This window comes from Pipistrellus hanaki (genome assembly GCF_964339955.1).
Source record: "Pipistrellus hanaki genome assembly, chromosome: 2".
In the NCBI taxonomy this organism is placed as follows: domain Eukaryota; kingdom Metazoa; phylum Chordata; class Mammalia; order Chiroptera; family Vespertilionidae; genus Pipistrellus; species Pipistrellus hanaki.
This window is the reverse complement of record NC_140504.1, coordinates 99,604,846-99,631,702: the sequence shown is the minus strand read 5'-3', so window position 1 is coordinate 99,631,702 and position 26,857 is coordinate 99,604,846. Positions and strand designations below refer to the sequence as shown.

The 26,857-nt window shown below is 37.4% G+C and overlaps 1 protein-coding gene across 1 annotated transcript in view; it reads right to left on the bottom strand.

Moving 5' to 3' along the window:
• Nucleotides 1-570: 570 nt before the first annotated feature.
• The window catches only part of PLSCR5 (phospholipid scramblase family member 5), a gene marked incomplete at both ends in the record, with an annotated part of 65,640 nt that continues 39,353 nt past the window's right edge, over nucleotides 571-26,857 (bottom strand). Inside the window, 2 exons of the mRNA XM_084870808.1 lie at nucleotides 571-609; nucleotides 17,494-17,655. Coding sequence (XP_084726934.1) covers nucleotides 571-609; nucleotides 17,494-17,655 — 201 coding nt within the window. The remainder of the gene's footprint in view (nucleotides 610-17,493; nucleotides 17,656-26,857) is intronic.

The following is a 26,857-nucleotide window of genomic DNA, read 5'->3' as shown; positions in this document are numbered from 1 at the left end:
ATCTTTAAACATATTATTTAAACAACTTTTAGCTTTTCCAAAATAAAGTCTTACTACAATAAGATTAAAGAATAAAGTAAAAAATAAAAAGGACTACTTACAAAAAGGACATTTTAGAAATTTAGTTCTTTTGATTAGTAACCAGCTTTGGTACCAAAAGAACTTTAAAGTGCTCTCTAAACATTGAACTGATGCTGCAAGCCTTAGTTCTCATCTTTCATGCTTACTCATGCAATAACTGCAAAGGAATCAAATAAAAGGATGGTAATCTCTCAAAGCAACATTGTGCTAGAGCCAGTAATATTGTTTTAAGCTATCATGCATTTATAACCAAATAATTGCTTCAATATACTATACTTTATTAAATATAATAATTAACATTTTGTTACAAATGGGCAAATACTCAAACCATTCAGAAATAAAATCCAAGCCCCAGGGTTTCTAAAAAAAAATAAAATAAAAAAGAATTAGGTCAAATGTCAACATCTTCAAGATAAAGAGATAATTTAAACTTGTTTTTTACTTACAGAAATATTTTCTGCATATTTTATTGTTTTGTCATTTTGATTGTTATAATCCAGCCAGTGAATGTTCAAAAAACATAAAATCCTACAAATAAGTATACTGAGTATGAGTGGTGAACTTACAAAAAGGCAACAATTTTAAACCAAGAGTTTCACATATAATCTTTGATCACATAAAGCAATTTCTTTCTTAGTGGAAATCCAGTAGCATATAATTTATCAGTAGAAAAAAATCCTAATAAAAGAGTAATATGCAAATTGACTGTACCTTTGCTAAACCCACAAGCCACACCCACCAGCCAATCAGGAGCAAGTATGCAAATTAACCCAACCAAGATGTCTGTGGCTGCAGAGTGAACATGGGGCTTGGGTTTCCCCAGTGATGGAGAAAACCAAGCTTTCCGCCCACCTTGGCCTTTGCTCAAGGCTACAAAGTTTCAATTATAGAAGATGAACAAATCCCAACAAAAATGGTTACAGCGACAGAGCAAGCAGAATGATTGAGTTTCACAGGCGATGGAGGGAGAAGTTCCTGGCTGGCCCTGTTCTCCATTGAAGGTTACAAAATTTCAATTATAGAAGATAAATAAATTCCAGATAACAGGGCCTCCAGTTGGATCACTGGTGGGCATGGCTGGCCTGCAAACCGTCACATGCCCCTTGCCCAGGCCACACCATGCTCCAAGAGAACCTCCACCCTGATCCAGATCACTCTTCAGGGCAAACCAGCTGGTCCCCACCCATGCACCAGGCCTCCATCCTATCTAATAAAAGATTAATATGCAAATTGACCATCACTCCAATACACAAGATGGCTGCACCCATGTGGTCAAATATGGCTGCCCCCATGTGGACACAAGATGGCTGCCACAAGATGGCCAGCAGGGGAGGGCAGTTAGGAGGGACCAGTCCTGCAAGGGAAGACAGTTGAGGTCAATCAAGCCTGCAGGGGAGGGAAGTTAGGGTGACCAGGCCATCAGAGGAGGGAAGTTGGGGGCAACTGGGCCTATAGGGAAGGGCAGTTAGGGATAACAAGGCCTTTAGGGGAAGGCAGTTAGGGGCAATCAGGTTGGCAGTGGAGTGGTTAGGGGGTAATCAGGTTGGCAGGAAGAAGTGGTTAGGGGCAATCAGGAAGGCAAGCATGTGAGCAGTTGGGAGCTAGCAGCCCTGGATTGTAAGAGGGATGTCCGACTGCCCATTTAGGCCCGATCCTACTGTAATCGGACCTAACTGGACAGTCAGATATCCCTCGAGGGGTCCCAGATTGAAGAGGGTGCAGCCTGGGCTGAGGGACACCTCCCACCCCCCACCTCAATGCATGAATTTCATGCACTACGCCTCTAGTAAAAAATAATTTGTAAGCTTCATGACATTTTTATGTTTAATTTTTTGAGCAAAAGTAGACTGGTGTGGCTCAGTGGATAGAGAGTTAGCCCGCAGACTGAAAGGTCCAGGGTTTGATTCTGGTCAAGGGCATGTATTATACCTTGGTTGCGGGCACATCCCCAGTAGGGGGTGTGCAAGAGGCAGTTGATCGATGTCTCTCTCTCATCGATATTTCTAACTTTCTATCTCTCGCTCTTCCTCTCTGTAAAAGTCAATAAAATATATCTTTAAAAAAATAAACAAACAAATAAACAAACAAAAAACCTTATCTGAATCAGCATTGTATCATCAGTAAAAATTTGGATGATCAAGACTTTGTAAAATTAGATTGAACAGCATTCTGAGTCAGTGGAGAAAGCTGTAATAGACATTGACTTTTGAATAAGAATTAGACATATCATCATCAACTTTGTGGTCAGTACTTCATCATCTGAGGAAGTACTGAAAACTATACCAGAGGGAACTTTAGAGGCAAAAGATTAGAATTATGGATTGTGGAGTGGTTGGTAGCCTTGAACCACAGGAGAACAAAAATTATGATGTACTTAATATTTTGCTGTTCAGATCAAGTAAAGTCCTCACACTAGCAGCTTTTTAAAGGTCTCTTACAAGGTCATAAAATGGAGACAACATTTAAAAATTAAAAACATAATTATTCCTATCAATTTATTTTTATAAGTCAGTAATTTATGTTGGACTATAGGTGAGAAATTGTTTTAAAACATGTTGGCAAAATAATATGGTAAAAAGGAAAAAAGGAAGGGAGCCATTGGATATTCTCTGTAGTATCTTTCTCCCTCAAGACACTGGAGTTCAAAATTATCTTTTAGATGATTGGGATATTATGTAGGTCAGTGCTTCTCCAACTTATAGGGTATAGAAAATTACTGAGAGTACATTCTTGCCATCCCCTCCACCAGTTACATATAAGAGGCAGGAAGATTAAAGATAATCTCATTTTTTATATAAGTATTAAATATAGTGATTATCAATAATGCCAAATTGAAGTTTTGGAAAGGGGGTATGTGTATGTATGTGTTTGTGTTGTGTGTACACACATGCATGTGTATATTTGGAGAGACTGGTGCTGAAGTGCTAAATAATCAAAATGGAAAAAGGAAGCAGGAAGTAGCAAATTAAAAAGCCCTGTCAAAGATTAAAGCCCTTAGCATCCAAGATGTGGCTGACAGGACAATAAAAAGAAAGAATGTGAGTGAGTGAGAGAGCAAAAGGGAAGTGTGTGGACATGTGGGGAGTATGTCTGAATGAGGGACAGTTATATTCTTCAGGACTGTTGGGGATTGGAGGACCAGGCTTCCCTAGCCCGGCAGCCTCTACTATTACTGAAATTTCTCCTTGGGCAGCTGGCTCTACTGCAGGAACTGCGTCATGTTGAAGGGGAGAGTGTCTGTGGCTGGAAGCCCTCGGACACCACCCAGGACACTACAGCCACACCAGCCAGGGACCTGCTGCCTTGGTTGCAAATCCATGAACGCCAAAACTCTATGTCCTTGGCCACAGGCTACTAAAAAGTTTGTCCAGGGGGAGACAAAATGGCAGCGGAATAGGCGGATGGATCTGGTGCCTTCTCACAGAATAGATAGAAGAAACGCCTGAATCGAATAATATCCACCTGAAATTGGTAAATTAAACACAGATGGAGAGACAATCCATGGACAGAAAGGTCAGAGATAGCTGGGAGACCAATGGGATTGGGATCTGGCTGGAGGGAGAAATGCATGCATCTGGGAATAAAGTGTTAGAGGGAGAATATGCTGCACCAAGTCCATGTGTATTGGGAACATTTGTAGTGCTCAACTGTAGAATGATGTCTACGGGGCTCCTGGAAGCAGGGGACTCTAGATCTAAATCCACAGCTGTGGGAGGCTGCATCAGAAAGGCAGCCTGAAATTTTGCATCAGTCACACAGTGCCAGGGTGAGAGACATGCAGCAGCATGGTTGCTGTGTCTTTATGATTTCCTTGCCTTTACTAGCTAAACAAAGGGTCTTTCAATCACAAACACGCACTTAGGCTGCAGTGCAGGGGAAGATGGTTTTGTGGAATCTGGGAAACAAAATAGGGAGAGGTGATCAGAAAGCCAGCCCTGAGACAATCGGATCCCTCCAACCATGAACAGACATTTTTCTCCCAGAGACCAGGTCCCTCCCAGCAGCACAGATGCACCTAGCCTGGAGCAGGGAAACAAAAATTCAAAATACCCCCAGGGAGCCCTCTGGAACTGGGTTGAGGGGCCATTTGGTCCTGGAAACTAATACAGTGATACTGCTACCTAGAGGCCATGTCAGAAATAGACGCTTGGGTAAATGTGACTGAAAGCAGGTAGAAAAACAAAACAGGCAGATTGATCCTGCCTGGCTGAAACCAAGACAGTGGCATCTGACACAGAGGAGCAGTAAATTACTGGGAGCTTCAACATGGTGCTGACTATTTAGCAGGAAGCTGAGACATGGCAGACAGAACAGTGGGGAGGAGTCTTGGACCAGCCCCCATGGGACATTAAATACTCAGCTAAAGTGTATGAACTTTACTACATCACTACTTCACTTTTTTTCTTTTTAATCTTTTACTTAAGAAACTATTTTTTTTAATTTTCTTTATTATTTTAAATTATTTTTATTTATTATTATTATTATTACTACTAGAGTCCTGGTTCATGGAATCCTACACCAGTGTAGTCCTTCAGCCTCGCCTGCAGGGATCTGGCCAGGCTGGCAGTCCAACATCCCCTGAGGGTCCCAGAGTGCAAAAGACCACTCTGGAAAGTAGCTGTCACTTGGCAGCGCCTGTGTTGAGCATCTGCCCCCTGTTGGTTGGTGTACATAATAGCTACCTGACAATCGCCTGGTCAAAACAGTCAGACAGTCACTTAGTCACTTAAAATAAAACTATTTTATTTATTCTACTTTCTATTTTACTTAAGAAACTGTTTTATTTTAATTTTCTTTATTTTTATTTATTATTATTATTACTACTAGTCCTGTTGCATGGAATCCTACACCAGTGGAGTCCTTCAGCCTGGTCTGCAGGGATCAGGCCAGGCTGGCAGTCCAACATCCCCTGAGGAGCCCCAGAGTGCAAGAGACCATTCTGGAAAAAATAGTTTCTTAAGTAAAAATAGTTTCTTAAGTAAAATAGAAAATAGAATAAATAAAATAAAAAAATAAATTTTATATACCGGTATATTTTTATTTTATTATTATTTTATCATTATTTTACCCTATCTTATTTTTTTCCTTTATGCCAACCCTTTCTTCTTCAGTTCCCTCTTTTTCATCTTGTTTCTCTTCTCCTGTTCCTGAATTAGTTTTTCTCTCTCCTTTCTTTTTACTCCTTAAAATTTTATCTTCTTTATCTTCTTTATTGATGTATTACTATTATAGTAGTCGCTGTTGGCTTACTCATATATCTAATTTCCTCTCCCCTGCTCCAAGTCCATGGACCCTTCCCTTTTCTCTTTCTTCACTAGCCAATTTATTTTCTGGTTGTTATTGTTTGTTTGATTGTTTGTTAGTTTATTTTTGTTTTCTACTTTATGTTTTTGTTTTTGTTTTGTTTCATCTCCTTGCTTGTTTTCTTCTTCTGCTAAGAGAAGACCAGGCCCCTTCTGTTTTCACTCACCAAACTCAGGCCTATCTGCTCCCTACTCTATTCTCCTTTTCCAAAAATAAAGAAATATATAGATAAATAGATGAAAGAAAGGGAAAAGTCTTTTTATTGAGTATTTCTTTTTTTTACTTTTCTTCTTATATGCACATTCACTTTTTCCTCCTCTAAACTGAATAGTGGCCATTCCACCATTCACTCAATTCTTTTTTTTTTTTTTTTAATATATTTTATTGATTTTTCACAGAGAGGAAGAGAGAGGGATAGAGAGTCAGAAACATCGATGAGAGAGAATCATCGATCAGCTGCCTCTTGCACACTCCCCACTGGGGATGTGCCCGCAACCAAGGTACATGCCCTTGCCTGGAATCGAACCTGGGACCTTTCAGTCCTCAGGCCGACGCTCTATCCACTGAGCCAAACCAGTCCCGGCTCAATTCTTTTACCTTACCTTCTAGAAATAAACTCTGCCTCTTCAGATTCAGCTCCCCTTTTTTTCTGGATGTTTTCTCTTTGCATTTTTTTGTTTAGTTGTTGGTTTTGTGAAACTTTCCCCTCATATGCATATATATATTTCCCCCTTCTTTTTTCATCTTTTTTTTTCTCTCTTACCTTTTTTCTTTTTCTCAATATCAATTTTGCATGTTTTTCTCTACCCTAATTATCTTTTCTCTGGTGGTCACCTTTAGTTGGGGTTATTGGTGTAGTGGATACACTCATGTTTTGTTCCATCTGTGTCATGTCTTGTCAAGTTGTATTTTGTGCCTTTGATTAACATGGTAGAAAGTGAGCAACATAAACAGACACCCAAAGAGGAGAAAACATGGGAAGACAAAGAAACAGCCCCATATGAATGATAAAGAGGAATCATCAAAAAAGGAAGTAAATGAATTGGGATCAAGCAATTTGTCATAGAAAGAATTCAGAGCAATGGTCATAAGAACGCTAAAAAGGATGGAAGACAAATTCAACAACATGTGTAAGAATCATCAGGACATGAAGAAAAATCAAGAAGAAATGAAGAATAACATTGCTACAATGAAGAACACAATAGAAAGCATCAACAGTAGACTAGAAGAAGCTGGAGACCACATCAGTGAGTTAGAATACAAGGTAGGAAAAAACACCCAAGCAGAACAGTAACTGGACAAAAAACTTAAAAAACAGAAGGAGAGCGTTTGGAAACTTTGGAACAACATGAAATGAAACAATATCCTCAAAGGAGAGGAAACTGAGCAAGGAATAGAAAACATGTTTGAAGAAATAATGGCAGAAAACTTCCCTGATATTGAAAAAAAACAAAACAAAAAAAAAAAAAACAAAAACTCCACACAAGTCCAGGAAGCTCACAGAGTCCCTAACAAGATGAACCCAAAAAAACCAACACCAAGACACATCATAATTAAACTGGCAAATACCAATGACAAAGAAAGAATCTAAAAGGCTGCCAGAGAGACAGAAAGTTATCTCCAAGGGAAATCCCTTTAGTTTATCAACTGATTTCTCAACAGAAACACATCAGGCCAGGAGGCAATGGAATGAAATATACAAAGGGATTCAAAGCAAGGGACTGAATCCATGAATACGATAGCTAGCAAGGCTAACATTCAAAATTGAAGGGTGAATCAGGAGCTTAACAGGCAAAAAAAGGGCTAATGTAGTTTATTACCACAAAGCCAGTGATGCAAGAAATGCTAAAGGAACTGCAGTGAAAAGAAAAAAATAAGAAGGGAAGAAGAACCACAGGCATAAAGAATAAAAATAATTCATAAAAATAATTCATAAAAATGCAATTCAACAAGAAAATATAACTCTGGTAAACATAAATGCAGCCCATACAGGAGCACCCAAATACATAAAAAAAATTCTGGTAGATATCAAGGGAGAAATCAATAGAAACACAGTCATAATAGAGGACTTTAATACCCATTGATACCATTGGATAAATCCTCTAAACAAAAAATAAACAAAGAAATAGCAGTTCTAAATGACTCACTAGAGCAGGTGGACTTAATTGACATTTTCAGATCATTTCACCTCAAAGCTACAGAATATACATTCTTAAATGTACATGGGCCATTTTCAAAGATAGACCACATATTGGGACACAGACAAAATCTTTTCAAATTCAAGAAGATAGAAATCATATTAATCATCTTCTCAGACCACCATAATACAAAATTAGAAGTCAACTAAAATAAAAATAATAAAAAAAATTAAACTCTTGGAGGTTAAATAGCATGCTATTTCACAATGATTAGGTTACCAAAACCATCAAAGAAGAAATGAAAAGCATCTTGGTAAGAAATGACAATGAAAACACAATAATACAAAATCTATGTGAAACAGTGAAAATAGTCTTAAGCAAGAGGTTCTACCTCGAAAAAAAAAAATGGTTAACAAATTATCTACCTGTACATTCAAAGAATTAAAAGAGAGCAACAAGAAAAGCACAGAACAAGCAGAAAAAGGAAAATAATAAAGACCAAGGAGGAAATAAAAGACCTAGAGACCCCCCCCCCTCAAAAAAAAGCCACGAAAAACCCACATAACAAAAACAAACAAGCAAACAATGACAACAACAAAAAACTACACAACACAAAATATCAATAAAACCTAAAGCTAGTTCTTTGAAAGAATAAACAAGATCAATGAATCTGTATCCAGGCACACCTAGAGGCAAAGAGAGAGGACCCAAATAAACAAAATCAGAAACAAAAGAGGCAAAGTAACAATCGACCCCACAGAAATACAAAGGATTATGAAAAAATTATATGAACAACTCTACTCCAACAAACTGGACAACCTAGAAGATATGGGCATAATCTGAGAAAAATACAAGCTCCCCAAAGTCAATCAGGAAGAATGAAAAACCTGAATAGGCTGATAACTACCAAAGAAATTGGAGCAGTAATAAAAAATCTTTCAGCAAACAAAAGCCCTGATAGGGATGGCTTTACAGGGGAGTTTTACCAAGCATTCAAAAAAGAACTAAAACATATCCTCCTCAGACTCTTCCAAAAAAATTCAAGAAGAAGGCACACTTACAAGCTCTTTCTATGAAGCCAGCATTACACTTGTTCCAAAAGCAGATAATGACACTACAAAGAAAGAGAACTACAGGCCACTATCCTTGATGAACATAGATGTTAAAGTCATCAACAAAATTCTAGCAATGCGGATTCAGCATTATATTAGAAAGATTATACTCCATGACCAAGTGGGAATTATTCCAGAGATGCAAGAAAGCTAAAATTCCACAAATTAATAAATGTGATACATTCAAAAAAATTGAGAGACAAAAATTACATAATCATATCCATTGATTAAAAAAAAAACCCAATGGATCAAATTCAACGCCCTTTCTGAATAATAACTCTCAACAAAGTGGAAATAGAGGGATCATACGTCAACATAATAAAAGGCCTTATATGAAAAACCTCTAGCCAACATCATATTCAATGGGCAAAAACTAAATATATTTCCCCTTAGAACAGAAACTAGACAGGGATGCCCACTCTCACCACTCCTGTTCAATATAGATAGTATAGGAAGTGCTAGCTATAGCAATAAGACAAGAAAAAGAAATAAAAGGCATCCCAATTAGAAAAGAAGAAGAAAACTGTAATTATTTTCAGATGACATGATATTATACATAAAAAAAACCCCCAAAGACTCCACCAAAAACTACTAGATTTAATAAATGAATTTGGCAATGTAGCAGGATAAAAAATTAACACCCAGAAATCTATGGTTTTTTTATACACCAATAATGAACTCACAAGAAAGAGAAACTAAAAGAACAATCCCATTCACCATTGCACAAAAAAATAAAAATAAATAAATAAATAAATAAATAAATAAATAAGATACCTAGGAATAAGGAAATAAAAGACATATATTCGAAAAACAACAGGACATTGGAAAAAAAATAGAGGAAGACATAAACAAATGGAAGAACAAACTGTGTTCATGAATTGGTAGAGTAATCATCATTAAAACGTTCATACTACCCAAAGCAATTTATAGATTCAATGCAATCCCCATTACAATAGTAACAGAATATTTCAAAGACCTAGAACAGACTCTCCAAAAATTCACCTGGGATAAGAAAAGACCCCCAATAGCCACAGCAATCTTGAGAAAGAAGAATAAAGTTGGAGAAATCACAATACCAGATATCAAGCTAATTACAAAGCTATGATTCTCAAAACTGCCTAGTTTTAGCAGGGTCTCTCTTTTCTGCATCTCGTTCAGCTAGAGAGCAGTCCAGTTCCTGCATAGGGGCGGCTGGGGATTGATAAAAATGAAAGAAAGAGACAAGACACAGAGAAGGAAAAAGCTGGGGCTGGGTGGGACCGCTGTCTCTCCTCTTCTGGTGGAGAGAGGGACCCAGAGCAGATGCAGTGTATTTATTTTATACCCCCAAATACCAGGAAGTTTTCCTATTAATTCCCTGTGCTTGGCTGGATTTACATAATGAAACTTACCTCCTAGCACCTGGGCTGAAATGAAGGTCAAGCTGATAACACTTCTGCCTTTTGGTAGAATGTATTTTCGGGGCATAGCTTTGCTAAATGCCTTAGATTTAGCTGACAATTTAAAGAAATGCCCATGTGCCTTCCCAGGTGCTCTCTATACCTGGTCTTGGCACAAGAACAGACATATAGACCAATAGAACAGAACAGATAACCCAGAAATAGACCCAAGCATTATGCTAAAATAATATTTGACAAAGGAGGAAAGAGCATACAATGGTCTGATGACAGCCTCTTCAATAAATAATGCTGAAATATTTGGTCAAATACATGTAAGACAATGAAACTAGATCACCAACTTACACCATCTAAAAAAACAAACTCAAAATGGTGAAAGGAATTAAATGTAAGTTGGGAAACCATAAAAATTTTAGAAGACTCCATAGGCAGCAAAATATCAGACATATTTAGTAGAAATATCTTTACTGATACAGCTCCTAGGAGAAGGGTAACTAAAAAGAAAATAAACAAATGGGAGTACATCAAAATAAAAAGCTTCTGCACAACAAAAGAAACCATCAACAAAACAACAAGAAAGCCCACTGCATTTGAGAACATATTTACCAATGCTATTTCAGATAAGAGTTTAATCTCCAACATTTACAGGGAACTCATACAACTTAACCAAAGAATAATAAAAAAAAAATCCAATAAAAAATGGGCAAAGGACCTAAATAGATTTTTTTTTTTTAAAGAGGACATACAGAAAGCCAAGAGACATCTGAAAACATGCTCAAAGAAACTAATCATTTGAGAGATGCAAATCAAAACAACAATGAGGTACTACCCTGTTTCCCCGAAAATAAGACAGTGTCTTATATTAATTTTTTCTCCCAAAGTTGCGCTAGGTCTTATTTTCAGGGGATGTCTTATCTTTCCATGTGCTAGGTCTTATTTTCGGGGAAACACGGTATATCAGACCTGTCAGAATGGCTATCATTTTAAATCAACAAATGACAAGTTCTGGCAAGGATGTGGAGAAAAAGGAACCCTAGTGCACTGCTGGTGGGAATGCAGACTGGAGCACCAACTGTGGAAAATAATACACAGTTTCCCCAAAAAGTTTAGAAAGGAACTCCCTTTTCACTCAGTAATCCCACTTCTAGGACTATATCCCAAGAAACCTGAAATACAAATCAGAAAGGATATATGCACCCCTATGTTCATAGTAGCACAATTTACTATAGCTAAGATCTGGAAACTGCATTAGTGGCTATCAGCAGATGAGTGGATTAAAAAAACTGTGGTACATCTACACAATGGAATACTACACTGCTATAAAAATTAAGGAACTTTTATCATTTGCAACAGCATGGATGGAACTAGAGAGCATTATGCTAAGTGAAAAAAGCCAGTTAGAGAAAGATAAATATCACATGATCTCACGCATATGTGGGATATAATGATCAACATAAACTGATTAAAAAAATAGGTTCAGAGATAAGGTAGCTTCAAACAGACCATCCAACGTCAGAGAGAAGGCAACGGAGGGGCAGGGAAGAGGGTTAGAGATCAACCAAAGAACTTGTATGCATGCATTTTAGCAAAACCAATGGATGCAGACACTGGGGCCATGGGAGCTTGCCCTCAGAGGTGGTTTGGGGGGGTCAATTGGGAAAAAGGAGACATGTAATACTTTAAACAATAAATATATAAATTAAAAAATAATAAAAAATAAAAAGCCCTGTTTAGTGGGAAGAGAAGAATAAGGAGTGAAAGATATATTGGGTATCAGGCAAGATTGGCTGGAATTTGTTATTTGTTTAGATAAAAATGGGAATTGAGGGTGACTACTTAGTAAATATAGAAACATAGTAGTTTACATATAAAAATTCTACATTCTTCCAATGGTAGGGATCCAATAAGTGAAGTTAAAGTAACTCATCTTAAATTTGTGAAGAAAATACTCTATCTATAATAATAGAAGGTCTAATATGCTAATTAGACCTGATGTCCTTCCAGATAAAACCAGGGCTATCAGGGAAGCAGAGTCCCAGGTGCCTGCCAGCAGCTGGAAGGAAGGCTCTTTTCATTATGGCAGGTTTGTAGTACAACAAGTGATATCTTATAGTATAACTTGAAATCTTCTATTGTAATTCCTCCATCTTTTTTTCTCCCTAAAATTGCTTTAGCTATTTGGAGTCTTTTTTCATTTCATTTTAATTTTTGGAGTTTTGTTCTAGGTCTGTGAAATATGCTGTTGGTATTTTAATGGGGATTGAATTAAATCTGTAGGTTGCCTTGGGTAATATGGACAATCTAATGATGTTGATTCTATCAATCCATGAATACAGTATATTCTTCCACTTATTTATATCTTCTTCTATCTCATTTTTCAGTATCTTGTAGTTTTCCAAGTATAGGTATTTGGCTTCCTTCGTTCGTTAAGTTAACTTTTTTTGTTACAATGGTAACAACTGTTAACTTTTTTTGTTACAATGGTAAATGTGATTGTTTGTTTCTCTTTCTGAGAATTCCTTATTGGTATGTATACAAGCTATTGATTTTGGGGTGTTGATTTTGTATCCTGCTATACTGATAAATTAACTTATTAAATTTAATTGTTTTTTGTGGAGTCTTTAGGTTTTCTATGTACAATATCATGCCATCTGCTAATAATGAGAGTTTTACATCCTTCTTTCCAATTTGGATGCCTTTTATTTCTTCCCTTTTACTGATTGTTGTGGCTAGGACTTCCAGCACTATGTTGCATAAGAGTGGTGAGAGCAGACATCCCTGTCTTGTTCTGGTTCTTATGGGAAATGGCTTTAGTTTTTCACCATTGAGTATGATGTTGGCTGTAGGTTTGTCATATGACACTTTTTTTATGTTCAGGTTTGATCCCTCTATTCCCACTTTCCTGAGAGTATTTTTTTTTTTTAAATCAGAAACGTGTATTGGATTTTATCAAATGCTTTTTTCTGCTTCTCTTGATATGATCATGTGATTTTTGTCTTTCAATTTGTTTATGTGATGTATCATGTTTATTGATTTGAAAATATTATACCATCCTTGCATCTCTGGAATAAGTCCAATTGCTTTTAGTGTATAATCTTTTTAATATATTGCTGGACATAATTTGCTAATATTTTGTTAGGGATTTGACATCTATGTTAATCGAGAATATTGGTCTGTAATTCTCTTTATCTGTAGTATCTTTATCTGGTTTTGGAATTAGGATAGTGCTCACCTCATAAAAAGAGCTTGGAAGTTTTTCTTCCTCATGGATTTTCTGAAATAGGTTGAGGAACATAGGTGTTCATTCTTTGAATATTTGGTAAAACTCCCTGGTGAAGCCATCTGAGCTTTGCTTTTTGTTTCCTGGGAGGTTTTATTACTGTTTCTGTTTCATCAGTTGTTATTGACCTATTCATTTTTTTCTGATTACTCCTGATTCAGTTTTGCACTTTTCTTGTTCTTTCTAGGTCTTTAAGTTGTAAGGCTAGTTTCTTATTGATTTTCTTTTTTTTCTTTCTTTTTTTTGAGGTATGCCTGTAGTGCTTTGAACTTGCCTATGAGGACTGCTTTTGCTGTGTCCCAGACATTTTGGGTTTCTGTGTGTTCATTTTCATTTGTTTTCAGGAAGGTTTTTATTTATTTCTTGATCTTATTAGTTAGCCATCATGTTTTGGGGTATTTCTACTGTAGTTGATTTTAATTTCATTCCACTGTGATCTAAGAAGATGCTTGATATGATTTCAATAATCTGGAACTTGTAGAAACTTGTTTTGTGTCCTGACATGTAGTCTATCTTTGTGAATGACCCATGTGCACTTAAGAAGAATGTATATTCTCCTGTGTTGGATGAAATGTTCTATCAATGTCCATTAAATTCATCTGATCCAGTGTGTCCTTTAGAGTCACTGTTAACAGGTTAAATTTTTGTCTGAAAGATCTATCCAGTGAAGTCAGTATGTTAAAGTCCCCTACTATGATTGTGTTTTTGTTTATCTCTCCATTTAAGTCCTCTAGAAGGATTTTATATAATATATTTAGAAACTCCTATATTGAGAACATATATGTTTACCAGGGTTATATCCTCTTGCTGGATTTATCCCTTTAGTATTGTGTAGTGACTTTGTTGTCTCTTGTGATGGCCTTCATTTTGAAGTCTATTTTGTCAGAAATGAGTATTGCTATTTCCATTTCCCCCCCTTTCCATTTCCTTTGAAATTTTATTTTATTATTTTATTTTATTTATTTTATTTTATTTTATTTTATTTTATTTTATTTTATTTTATTTTATTTTATTTTATTTTATTTTAATTTTATCCTATCACTCTCATCTTGTGTGTCTTTTGTTCTGAGGTGGGTCACTTGTAGACAGCATATAGTTGGGTCATGTTTTGTATCAATTAAGCTACCCTATACCTTTTGATTGAATCATTTAATCAATTAACATTTAAGTTTATTATTGGTAGATACTTATTTATTGCCATTTTAATTCTGTATGACTAGGATTCTCTGTCTGTTTCTTTTTATCATTACAGTAGTCCCTTTAGCATTTCTTGTTAAATGCTCACTTGGTTGTGATACACTCCATTAGCCTTTTTTTTTTTTTTTTTTTGTCTGGGAAGCTCTTTATTTGACCTTCTATTTTGAATGATAGCCTTGTTGGATATAGTAATCTTGGTTTCACATATTTGCTTTCCATTATCTTGAGTACTTCATCCTTTTCCCTTCTGGCCTATAGAGCAGTGGTTCTCAACCTTTCTAATGCCACGATCCTTTAATACAGTTCCTCATGTTGTAGTGACCCCCAAACCATAAAATTATTTTCGTTGCTACTTCATAACTCTCATGACCCACAAGTTAAAAACTGCTAGCAGGGTCACCTAAGACCATCAGAAAACCCAGATATTTACATTACAATTCATTAACAGTAGCAAGATTACAGTTATGAAGTAGCAATAAAAATAATTTTATGGTTGGGGTCACCACAACACGAGGAACTGGGGTCGCAGCATTAGAAAGGCTGAGAACCACTGCTGTAGAGTTTGTAATGAGAAATTATGAGAGCTCCTTTCTACGTAACAGTTCTTTTTTTCTCTTGCTGCTTTAAGATTCACTATTTGTTTTTAATTTTTGGCATTTTAATTGTGATTAAAATGTCTGGTCATGGACATGTTTGGGTTCTTCTTGCTTAGAGTTCTCTGTGCCTCCTGAACTTGTGTTTTTCCTTTACCAGTTTAGGGAAGTTTTCTGTCATTGTTTCTTCAAACACATTTTCTATCCCTTTCTCCCTTTCTGCCTCTTCTGACACAATTATTATTTGAATATTCTTATGTTTCATGTTGTTCCACAGCTCCCTTAAACTGATCTCCTGTTTTTTGTTTGTTTGTTTGTTTGTTTTTTGGTTCTCTGATTAAGTGATTTTTTTCAACCCTGTCTTCTAATTCACTGATTTGGTCCTCAACTTTCCCTAATATGTTGTTTTTCCTTCCATGTGTTCTTTATTTGTGTTATTTCAGTATTTATTTCTGACCTTTTTTTTTTTTTTCTTTTTTCAGAGTTACTGTATCTTTTTTCAAGCTGTTGGGTTTCTTTGCCATCATTAGTCTGAACTGTTTCAGATAAATTTCTATCTCTGCTTCATTTATCTCTTCTGGAGAATTCTGTTTTTCTTCCATTTGGATTTTTTCTTTGTCTCCTTATTTTGGCCCTCTGTTTGTGTTTGTGTTAGGTAGATCCTCTATGCCTCTCAATCTCTAGTGAAGGCAGTATCAAATGCTATTTCTGACTAATTAGACCAGGCAAAGACCACCTCTATCTACAGACTGATAGGATTCTGACTTGAATAGCCCAGGACAATAGTCCTCAGGTGAGGAGAGAGGTTTTTTTCAAAAGGGTGGGGTGGTTATTTCTGCCTGGAGGCTAATTGTTATTTTTATTTATTTTTTTATTTTATTTATTTATTTTTTAATATATTTTATTGATTTTGTCCAGATAGGAAGGGAGAGAGATAGTTAAAAACATCGATGAGAGAGAGTCATCGATCAGCTGCCTCTTGCACACCCCCTACTGGGGATATGCCCGCAACCAAGGTACATGCCCTTGACCGGAATCAAACCCGGGACCCTTCAGTCCCCAAGCCTATGCTCTATCCATTGAGCCAAACCGGTTTCGGCCTAATTGTTATTTTTAGTCTCTTAAGTGGCCTCAGGGCAAGGTGTTTTCCAATAGGGTGGGTCAACTGTCTTCCCCCAGGCAAAGCAAATGTCTGTGTGGGAAAGATATCCTCTGCTGTATGAGGGAATGACTCAACACTGGAAACTTGGGAGTATCTGCCTTCTGTGCTCCAACCTCCACATTCCCAATTTTAGTCTACTCTGGTCCATTCCATTCTACTCTCCCTCTGCTGGAGCACAACATGGGTGGCTCCACAGGGAATTTTGTGCATTGACCCTCTAAGAAGGTGACTGAAATTTCAGTTGTCCTTTCCTGGCAGACATCTACCCTGCTGCTTTTCACAGCCACATGTTATGTGTGTACCCTTTCAGGAGTGGTGCTGAGGTCTAATCCCCAAGGACCCATCTTGGGGATTAGACCTCAGAATTCTCAGTGGCAACCCCCAACAGCTGAGATATCTCTCCAGAACTTCAGTTGCTTTCAGTGGGTGCCCAGCCAGCCCCTTTGTAGCTTTGACCCTCTTACCAGGCTCTATGCAGTCTCTATTTTTGTTCCTTGTGTATCAGGGTACTCTCCTGTGAGTATTACATTGATTATTCTGGAAGTTTTCTGTAATTTAATTGTAACTGCAGTTTGTTTCTGGGAACATATTCATGAAGCATCCACTTACTTTGCCACCATTTTTAATGTTTTGTAGGTTTATTTTTAAATTCCATGAGTTTTTGTTATTGCACTGAAAATGCTGAGAACTGAGGAAGATATTGGAGGGACATTGGGAACAATCTTTTGGCATAGTATTATTAAATTTCAATTCTTCTATACAAAACCAAAAAAGAAAAGATTGCTAATTAAGTTGAAAGTTGGAAAGAAAGAATAAAGACATAATATCTTTATAACATGGAAAGTCTGCCATATCCTATATCTATGTACACATCAGAAGGGCAGGAATAGGGCTCTTTTCTGAACATCACCTAGTTCTTTGTTAAGCAATAAAGCTGTGCTGAACTTTATCCAAGGTAAATAATTGGGATACTTTTGTATACATATGTTTTAGTGAAAGTGAAAATAAGCCAAAAAATCTAAATTGAATTTGAAAGAAAAGGGAAACTTAGGTTTTTAGGAAAAACAAGGTCTGCCTGCCCGATATGCATTCTCATTCCTGAAGAAGTTGGTTCTAAACTAGCTTTCAATGTAAAGCTCAGTCCTGGGGGAGTGTAAAATGCCATGCTTGAAATTGACAATTGAAAGAGAGAGAAATAAGTCAGTTACACTCTTCAAGACCATACTTACAAAGAGAAAACAGGCACCAATCATGGCTGCTTTGACCCTCACATCTAAATCCGCAGGAACATGAATCCCAAAGTTGTCAGCGTTGGTGAAAACATTGTTTACAAACCCAGACCAGTACTTTGAAATCTTCCCAATTGTAAGATTTTCATTAATTGTTTTAACCTTTAAAAAGAAAATAAGAGGAAGGTAAATAGATGGTCTTATATTTTTTCACATGCTTATTTTATGAGAGATTATTTTATTCATCGTCTCTAAATGATAATATGATGTTACTCATTCCTTTATATAAGCACACGTTTATATATTTAACTTTCCATTTCACTCTTCAGGACTTTTGCTTTCCTGACAGTTTTCTAATCCATCATAAATTTTTGTTTTGTTTTGTATACAGATGGAGAATGTAATAGCAAAACACAATTAAGGCCAGCGGACCACAAGATGGCAGCAGGTACATAGTTTCATTTATGTGGTCTAACCAAAAAGATAATTCCTTTACTGGAGGTCCAAATTTAAACCTCAATTCAAAAAAATAAATAAATTAAATAAAGAGAGGGAGAGAGAGAGAGAGAGAGAGAGAGAGAGAGAGAGAGAGAGAGAGAGAGAGAGAGAGAGGGAGAGAGAAAGAGAGAGAGAGAGAGATGCAATTTGTTAACTTCTAAATTTTATTACTGATTTAATAATTACAAACACATTTAAATTTTGTGTTTAATACATATAGTCCTTTCCAGCTAAGCGTTCACAATGAAATATATAGTCCTTTCCAGCTAAGCGTTCACAATGAAACTTTATCAACTATTCATTTGCTTGCCTTGTTTACCATTCAAAGGTTGAAAGTGATTCAATATAAACTTTCATTTTCAGTATGTCAGTAGAATGTAGAAAATAAAGTTACTTAAGACATTCTTATACCCAGAATACTAAAACACTTATGTCTAAGTTCTTGTTTGATCATAGGGCATGTCTTTATACTTTATTCTTAGGAGAGCCATGCCAAGTCCTTTTGGAATGGAGTGGAGTTAAGAGATCTCCTTTTGCAAAAATTTACATTGTATCTTATGTGAATGCTATTAAACTGAATGTCCTAGGTGGTATACATGAATGAATAAATAAAATATTAGCATACAGTTTAAATCAGACCATATTTTCTGCCTAAGGTGGATAAACTAAGATAGTACATATTGCCATGCGACAACTTATTGTTTTTTAACATTCAATTTACATAAATATATTTATGTTAGAATATATTGTTCTATAAAACAAAGATAGCATGTCTTATAAACATAACGTTTAAATTAGTGGTATTTTAATGTAATGTGCTTCTGAGATGAGATCTGAACTGGGGAATGTTACCACCAGTGCTATCAGATATAATTTATGGGACTCTAAACTACGGTATATATGTTTGCTTACAATGGCTGCTATATTTCTACATAAATAAAATTTTTGTAGTATGTTTAAAAATTCCTTAGTGTTTCTGAAATTATGAGTTACTATAGGGATGTACAATATTTGTTTATTACATTGTTTCACAAATATATTATTTTCTAAGTTTATTACAGAAATATTTCATGATTTGAACATTTTTCTTTAATTTTAAAAAATATATATTTTTATTGATTTTTTACAAAGAGGAAGGGAGATAGATAGAGAGCTAGAAACGTCGATGAGAAACATCGACCAGCTGCCTCTTGCACACCCTCTACAGGGGATGTGCCCGCAACCAATGTACATGCCCTTGACCGGAATCGAACCTGGGACCTTTCAGTCCACAGACTGATGCTCTACCACTGAGCCAAACCGGCTTTGGCTTTCTTCAAATTTTTTATTAAGGTATTATATATGTGTCCATATCCCTCTATTGCCCACAACCCCACTCCCAAATCTGCCCTCATCCCCCAGCATCTTGTGATCATTACTTATGCTTATATGCACACAAATCCTTCGGTTGATCTCTTACCCCCCCCCCCCCGCCCCCCACCACCACCACTGCAGCCTTCCTGCTGTAATTTGACAGCCTGTTCAATGATTCTTTGCATCTGTATCTATCTTTTTGTTCCTCAGGCTATAATGTTCTTTATTACACATAAATGATCATGTGGTATTTTTATTTCATTAACTGGATTATTGCACTTAGCATAATGCTCTCCAGATCCATTCATGCTGCTGCAAATGGTAGAAGTTCCTTCTTTTTAAAAGAAGCATAGTATTCCATAGTACCATAGTTTTCTAATACACTCATCTGCTGTTTTCAAATCTTACCTATTGTAAATTGTGTTGCTATGAACATTGGAATGCATATATTCTTTCTGATCAGAAAGGATAGTTTCTAGTTTCTTAGGGTATTTACTTAGAAGTGGAATCACTGAATCAACTGGGGGTTACATTTTTACTTTTTTGAGGAAACTTCATACTGTTCTTCACAGTGGCTGCACCAGTCTGCATTCCTACCAGCAGTGCACAAGGGTTCCTTTTCTCCACATCCTTGCCAGCATTTGTCATTTTTTGATTTGTTGATAATTGCCATTCTGACAGGTCTGAGATGGTACCTCATTGTCGTTTTGATTTGCATCTCTTGAATGATTAGTGACTTTGAGCATGTTTTTATATATCTGGACCTTCCTACGTCTTGTATTGGAAAGTATCTATTTAGGTCTGTTGCCCAATTTTGATTGGTTGTTTATCTTCCTTTTGTTAAATTCTATGAGTTTCCTGTAAATGTTGAAGATTAAACTCTTGACGGGATAACATTGAAACTGTGTTATCAAATGCAGTTTTCTTGATTGTTTCTTTTGCTATGCAGAAGCTTTTTATTTTCATGTAGTCCCATTTGTTTATTTTCTTCTTAGTTGCTAATGCCCTAAGAGCTGTATTGGTGAAGATATTGCTTTGACATATGTCTGAGATTTTGCTGCCTGTGGATGTCTCTAGTAATTTTATGGTTTCCCGTCTTATGTTTAAGTCCTGTATTCATTTTGAGTTTCTTTTTGTGTATGGTGTAAGTTGGTGGTCTAGTTTCATTCTTTGGCATGTCCAATTTTCCCAACACCATTTATCGAAGAGACTGTCTTGACTCCGTTGTATGATCTTGCCTCCTTTGTCAAATATTAATTGAGCATAGTGGTTTGGGTTGATTTCTGGGTTCTCTATCCTATTCCATTGGTTTATATGTCTTTTCTTGTGCCAGTACCAGGCAGTTTTGAGAATAGTGGCTTTGTAATAAAGTTTGATATCTGGTATTGAGATTCCTCCTAAGTTGCTCTTCTTTCTCAGGATTGCTGCAGCTATTCAAGGTCTTTTTTATTTATTTATTTATTTTATTCCAAATGGATTTTTGAAGAGTTCATTCAAGGTCTGTGAATGGTATTTTAATGGGAAGTGCATTGAAACTATAGATTGCTTTGGGTAGTATGGACATTTTAATGATTCTACCAATCCATGAACACGGTATGCTCTTCCATCATTTATGTCTTCCTCTATTTCTTTTTTTCAATGTCCTCTAGTTTTCTGAGTAGAAGTCTTTTACCTCCTTAGTTAAGTTTATTCCTAGGTATCTTAATGGTTTTGGTGCAATGGTAAATAGGATTTTTTTTTTTAGTCTCTCTTTCTGTAATTTCATTGTTGGTGTATAGAAATGCCATATATTTCTTAGAGTTAATTTTGTATCTTACTACATTGCCAAATTCATTTATTTATTCTAGTAGTTTTTTTGATGGAGTCTTTAGGGTTTTCAATGTACAGTATCATTCATCTGTGAATAAGGACAATTTTATTTCTTCTTTTCCAATTTGGATACCTTTTATTTCTTCTTCTTGTCTGAATGCTGTGGCTAGCACCTCCAGTACTATGTTGAATAGGAATGGTGAAAGTGAACATCCTTGTCTTGTTCCTGTTTTTAGTGGAAAAGGTTTTAATTTTTTCCCATTGAGTATGACATTGGCTGTAGGTTTGTCATATAAGGCTTTTATGTTGAGGTATGATCCCTCTATTCCCACTTTGGTCAGCGTTTTTATCAGAAAAGGGTGTTGGATTTTGTCAAATACCTTTTCTGCATCAATTGATATGCTTATGTGATTTTTATCTCTCACTTTGTTTATGTGATGTATTACACTTATTCTTTGCGGATATTGTACCATCCTTGCATCCCTGAGATAAATCCCACTTGGTCCTGGTATATGATTTTTCTAATGTAATGCTGTATCTGCTTTGCTAGAATTTTGTTAAGGTTTTAGCATCTATATTCATCAGGGATATTGGCCTGTAATTCTGTTTCTTTGTGGTGTCTTTATCTGGTTTTGAGATTAGGGTAATGCTGGCTTGTGCTTTCCTATTGAATTTTTTGGAATAGTCTGAGAAGGATTGGTTTTAGTTCTTCTTTGAATGTTTGGTAAAACTCCCCTTTGAAGACAACTTGTCCAGGGGTTTTGTTTGCTGGAACCTTTTTGATTACTGTTTCAATTTCATCAGTCATTATCAGCCTATTCAGGCTTTTTGTATCTTCCTGATTGAGTTTTGAAAGCTTGAATTTTTCTAAAGATGTGTTCATTTCATCGAGGTTGTACAGTTTGTTGAAGTAGAGTTCATAGTATTTTTTTCCAATCCTTTTTATATCTGTGGGGTCAGTTGTTACATTCCCTCTTTCATTTCTGATTTTGTTTATTTGGGCCCTCTCTCTCTGTTTCTTGGTGAGCCTGAATAGAGGTTCACCAACTTTTTTAATTCTTTAAAAGAATCAGCTCTTGGTTTCATTGATCTTAAACATTTTTTTTTTTTTTTTGTCTCTGTCATTTATTTCTGCTCTGTGTTTTTTTATCTTTTTCCTTCTGGTGACTGTGGGCTTTTCTTGTTGCTTTATTTCTAGTTCTTTAAATTACAACTATAGATAACTTATTATTATTTTTTCTTGTTTTTTGAAGTAGGCCTGTGGAGCTATGAACTTCCTTTTCAGGACTGCTTTCATTGTGTTCCTATGATTTTGGATTGTTGTTTTTTCATTGTCATTCCTTTCCACAATGTTTTTAATTTCTTCTTTGATCTCTTTGGTAACCCAATCATTATTTAATAGCATGCTATTTCAGCCTCCAAGTGTTTGATTTTTTTTTTCTTAACTGTAGTTGATTTCTAGTACATTTGTAGTTTATGCCATTATGGTCTGAGAAGATCCTTGTTACAATTTCTATCTTCTTCTTTTTTTTAAAATATATTTTATTGATTTTTTACAGAGGGGAAGGGAGAGAGATAGAGAGCTAGAAACGTCGAACAGAGAGAAACATCGACCAGCTGCCTCCTGCACACCCCCCACCAGGGACGTGCCCGCAACCAATGTACATGCCCTTGACCGAAATCGAACCTGGGACCTTTCAGTCCACAGACTGATGCTCTACCACTGAGCCAAACCGGCTTTGGCAATTTCCATCTTCTTGAATTTGAAGAGACTTTGACTGTGTCCTAATAATATTTGGTCTATATTTGAAAATGTTCCATGTGCTCTAGAGTATAACGTATTTTATGTACCTTTGGGGTGAAATGTTCTGAAGATGTCAATTAAGTCCATCTGATCTATTGAGTCATTTAGGATTTCTGTTTCTTTGCTGATTTTTTGTTTAGAGGATTTGTCTAGTGGTGTCAGTGGGGTATTAAAGCCCCCATACTATGATTGTATTGCTATAGATCTCACCCTTGATATCTTGCAGCAGTTGTTTGATGTGCTTAGGTGCTCTTGTATTGGGTGCATATATGTTTACCAGAGTGATATCCTCTTGTTGAATTGCTCCCTTTAGTATTATGAAGTGGCCTTCCTTATCTCTTGTTATGGCCTTTACTTTGAGGTCTATTTTGTCAGATATAGCTATTGCAATCCCATCTGTTTTTTAATTTCCATTTGCCTGAAAAAAATTTTTCCATCCCTTTATTATCAGTCTGTGTGAATTCTTTGTTTTGAGGTGCATCTCTTGCAGACAGCATATATATGGGTCATGTTTTCTCATCCATTAAGCTATCCTATGTCTTTTGATTGGAGCATTTAGTCCATTTACCTTTAATGTTACTATTGATAAGTTCTAGATTGTCATAATTTTCATTCTTAATGTTTGATTTCTTCTTGCCATTCTGTTTCTTCTTTTCACAGCAGTCTCTTTAGCATTTTTTGCATTGCTGGCTTGTCAGTAATAAAATCTTAGTCCTTTTTTGTCTGTGAAGCTTCAGATTCCACCTTCAATTTTTAATGATAGCCTTCTTGGGTATAGTATTCTTGGCTTCAATCTCTCATTTTGCATTACTTTGTATGTTTCATTCCATTCCCTTCTGGCCTGGTGTGTTTCTGTTGAGAAATCTGTTGATATTCTAATGGGAGATCCCTTGTAGGTAACTTTCTGTCTCTCTCTGGCAGCCTTTGAGATTCTTACTTTATCATTGGTATTTGCCAATTTAATTATTATGTGTCTCGATGTTTGTGTTTTTGGGTTCATCTTGATTGGGGCTCTATGTGCTTCTTGGACTTGCATGGTATTTTTCTTGCCCATATCAGAAAATTTTTCTGTCATAATTTCCTCAAAAAGACTTTCTATTCCTTAATCAGTTTCCTCTCCTTCTGGCTACTTTATTATACGGATGTTGTCTGGTTTTTCAGTGTCCCAAAGCTCCCTTAGTCTCTTCTCTTGCTTTTTAAGTTCTCTTTCCAGTTTTTGCTGTGTTTGTATGTTTTTCCTACCTTGTCTTCTAATTTGTTAATGCGATCCTCAGGCTCTTCTAGTCTATTGGTTAAGTCTTCCATTGTGTTCTTTATTGCAACTATGTCATTCTTTATTTCCTCTTGGTTCCTTTTCATGTTGTTGACATTCTCATTCAGCTCCTTATAAATGTCATTGAGTTGTGTGTATTTGTCAACCAGCCATTGAGCATCCTTATAACCATTACTCTGAATTCTTTCTTTAACATGTTTCTTGTCTCCATTTCATTTAATTCCCTTTCTGATAATTCCTCCTTTTCTTTCCTTTTGGGATTGTTTTTTGTCTTCCCATTTTTTGCTGAAACATTTTAATTATTTCTGTTTCTTAAATTTAACTGCTTCACTACCCACATTCTTTTGAGGGTGGTATTAGAGGTGTGATCTCTCAGGTCTCCTGGGCTTGGTGATCTAGTGGAGCTCCCTACTTGAGATATTTGCATTCTCTTGATGTAGGTGGATCCTGAATATTAGTTTCTTATTCGTGGTGAATTCTTGTTTCAGCTTGGAAATTTGACTCACCCCCAGTTTCATTGTGCACAATCATTTTGGATGTGATGTGGTTCTGGCTTTTGTGGAAAAGGTTGTCAGAGGTCTTACTGGTATGTTACCACTGTGGGTTCCCAGAGTCCACAGCCTGCAAGGAAGGGGTCTCAGGGCCTGAGGTTCAGGTACTGTGACTTCGGCCAGTGTGGTGTGGCTTTGCTGGATTAGCCTCACTCTGCAACTCAGTGTTAGGGGCACTGAGTCCATAATAGTGGGGGCTGGATGTCTCATAGTTTCTGGTTGAGACAGTGGGACTCTGGCCAAAGTGGTTTCCCTCTCTGAATCATGAGGGCATTCAGGATCCTGTGGCTGGGGATGTTGGAATCTCAGGGGCTGTGGCTGAAATAATGTGACATTTTTCAGTGGGACAAGTCCTTAGTAACTCACTTATCTGTCCAGAGGTAGGCAGCTGGGAGAGAGATATTGTTGCAGCTGAGAGAGTCATGCACCCCTGGTTGGAGAGGCACATGTCCAGTGGCAGCACATAGTGCCTTCTGCTGGGAGTGTGAATTCCTGAGGCCCAACATACCAGATTGGAATGTTGTAGTGTGCCACCCACTCTGTGGAAGTAAAATTCCCAGTTTCTGCTTCAAGGGATGTGCAGCCTTGGTTGGATATGCATACTCAATGGCTGCTGGGGCAGTGGGCTCAGGGGCTTATGTGCTAGAACAGCACTACCATGGATACTGGATGCTAGCGACCATGCTTCTTCCTTGTGGCCATTACAAGAAGCACCTGGGAGCCTCTTGCCAGGATAGTGGATTCAGGGGACTTGCACACTGGATCAGTGAGACTGCAGCGATTGGAGGTTAGCAGCTGAGGAGTGGGAAGTCTGAGTTTTTGCTACAGGGCTTGAGCCTTTGTTTGGATACAAGTGCACCTAGAGGCAGCTCACAGAAGCACCCAGGAGTTGCCTGCAAGGGCAGTGTCCTCAGATGGCCTGCGTGCTAAAACCTTGTGACACAGTGTCTGATGTCTGTGGCTAGGCAGCTGGGAAGAGGGAAGTCCAAATTTCTACTTCCGGGGCTGTGCACCCTTGTTTGGTTATGAGCATGTTGATCTGGGGCTCAAGAAGGCACCCAGGAGCTGCCTATAGAGGAAGCGGGCTCAGTAGGCCTATGTGCTGGAAAGGCACAGCTACATTGTTCAGAGGTCAGCATGTCCCAAATTTGTTGCCTTTGTTGAAATCACTCATGCCCGGGGGGGGGGGGGGGGGGCGGGGGGGCTCACAGAGGCACCCAGGAGCTATCTGTTGGTGTGGTGGGGCTCAGGAGGCATGCACTCTGAAAAGGTGTGACTACAGTGTCCTGAGATTGGCATCTGTTGGGTGGGAGGGCTCAGTTTTTGCAGCCAAGGCCTTGTGCCCTTGGCTGGATTTGTGTGCACCTAGCTTACTAAAGCACCTGTAAGCTGTTTGCCAGGGTGGCACACTCAGTGTGGCCCTTGCATTGAAGCCACATGAGCAAAGTGTCTATGCCAGGCAGTCACAATGGGGGGGGGGGAGTCCAAATTTCTATTGCCAGAGCTTTGCGCCCTTGTTTGGATATAAGTGCACTCTGAGAGGGCTCACTGAGGCACCCAAGAGCTACCTTTGGGGTGGTGGGCTCAGGAGGCCTGCTCACTGAAAATGCACAACTGTGGTGTCCAGATGTCAGTGCCTGTGAATTGGGTAGACTCAGTTTTTGCTGCTGTGCCTTTGATTGAATTTGCATCCACCCAGTGGTGGCTCATAGAGGTACCCCAGGGCTGTTTTCCAGGACAGTGCACTCAGAGAGGCCCTTGCACTGAAGCTGCATGACTGAGATATGTTTAAGTAGGCAGCCGGGAGTGAGGTAAATCTGAATTTCTACTACTGGGGGCCTTGTGCCCTTGGTAGGGATTTTGTGCATCCAGTGCAGCTCATGGAGGCACCCAGGAGCCATTTGTCAGGGAGGTGCACTCAGTGTGGCCCTCGCATTGAAGCCATGTGATCAAGAAGTCTGTGAGAAGGTATTTGGAAAGGGAGGACTCGCAATTTCTGTTGCTGGGGCAGTGAGCCCTTGTTTGTAGAAGTATGTCCAGCAGGGGCACACAGAGGCACCCAAGAGCTGCCTTTGC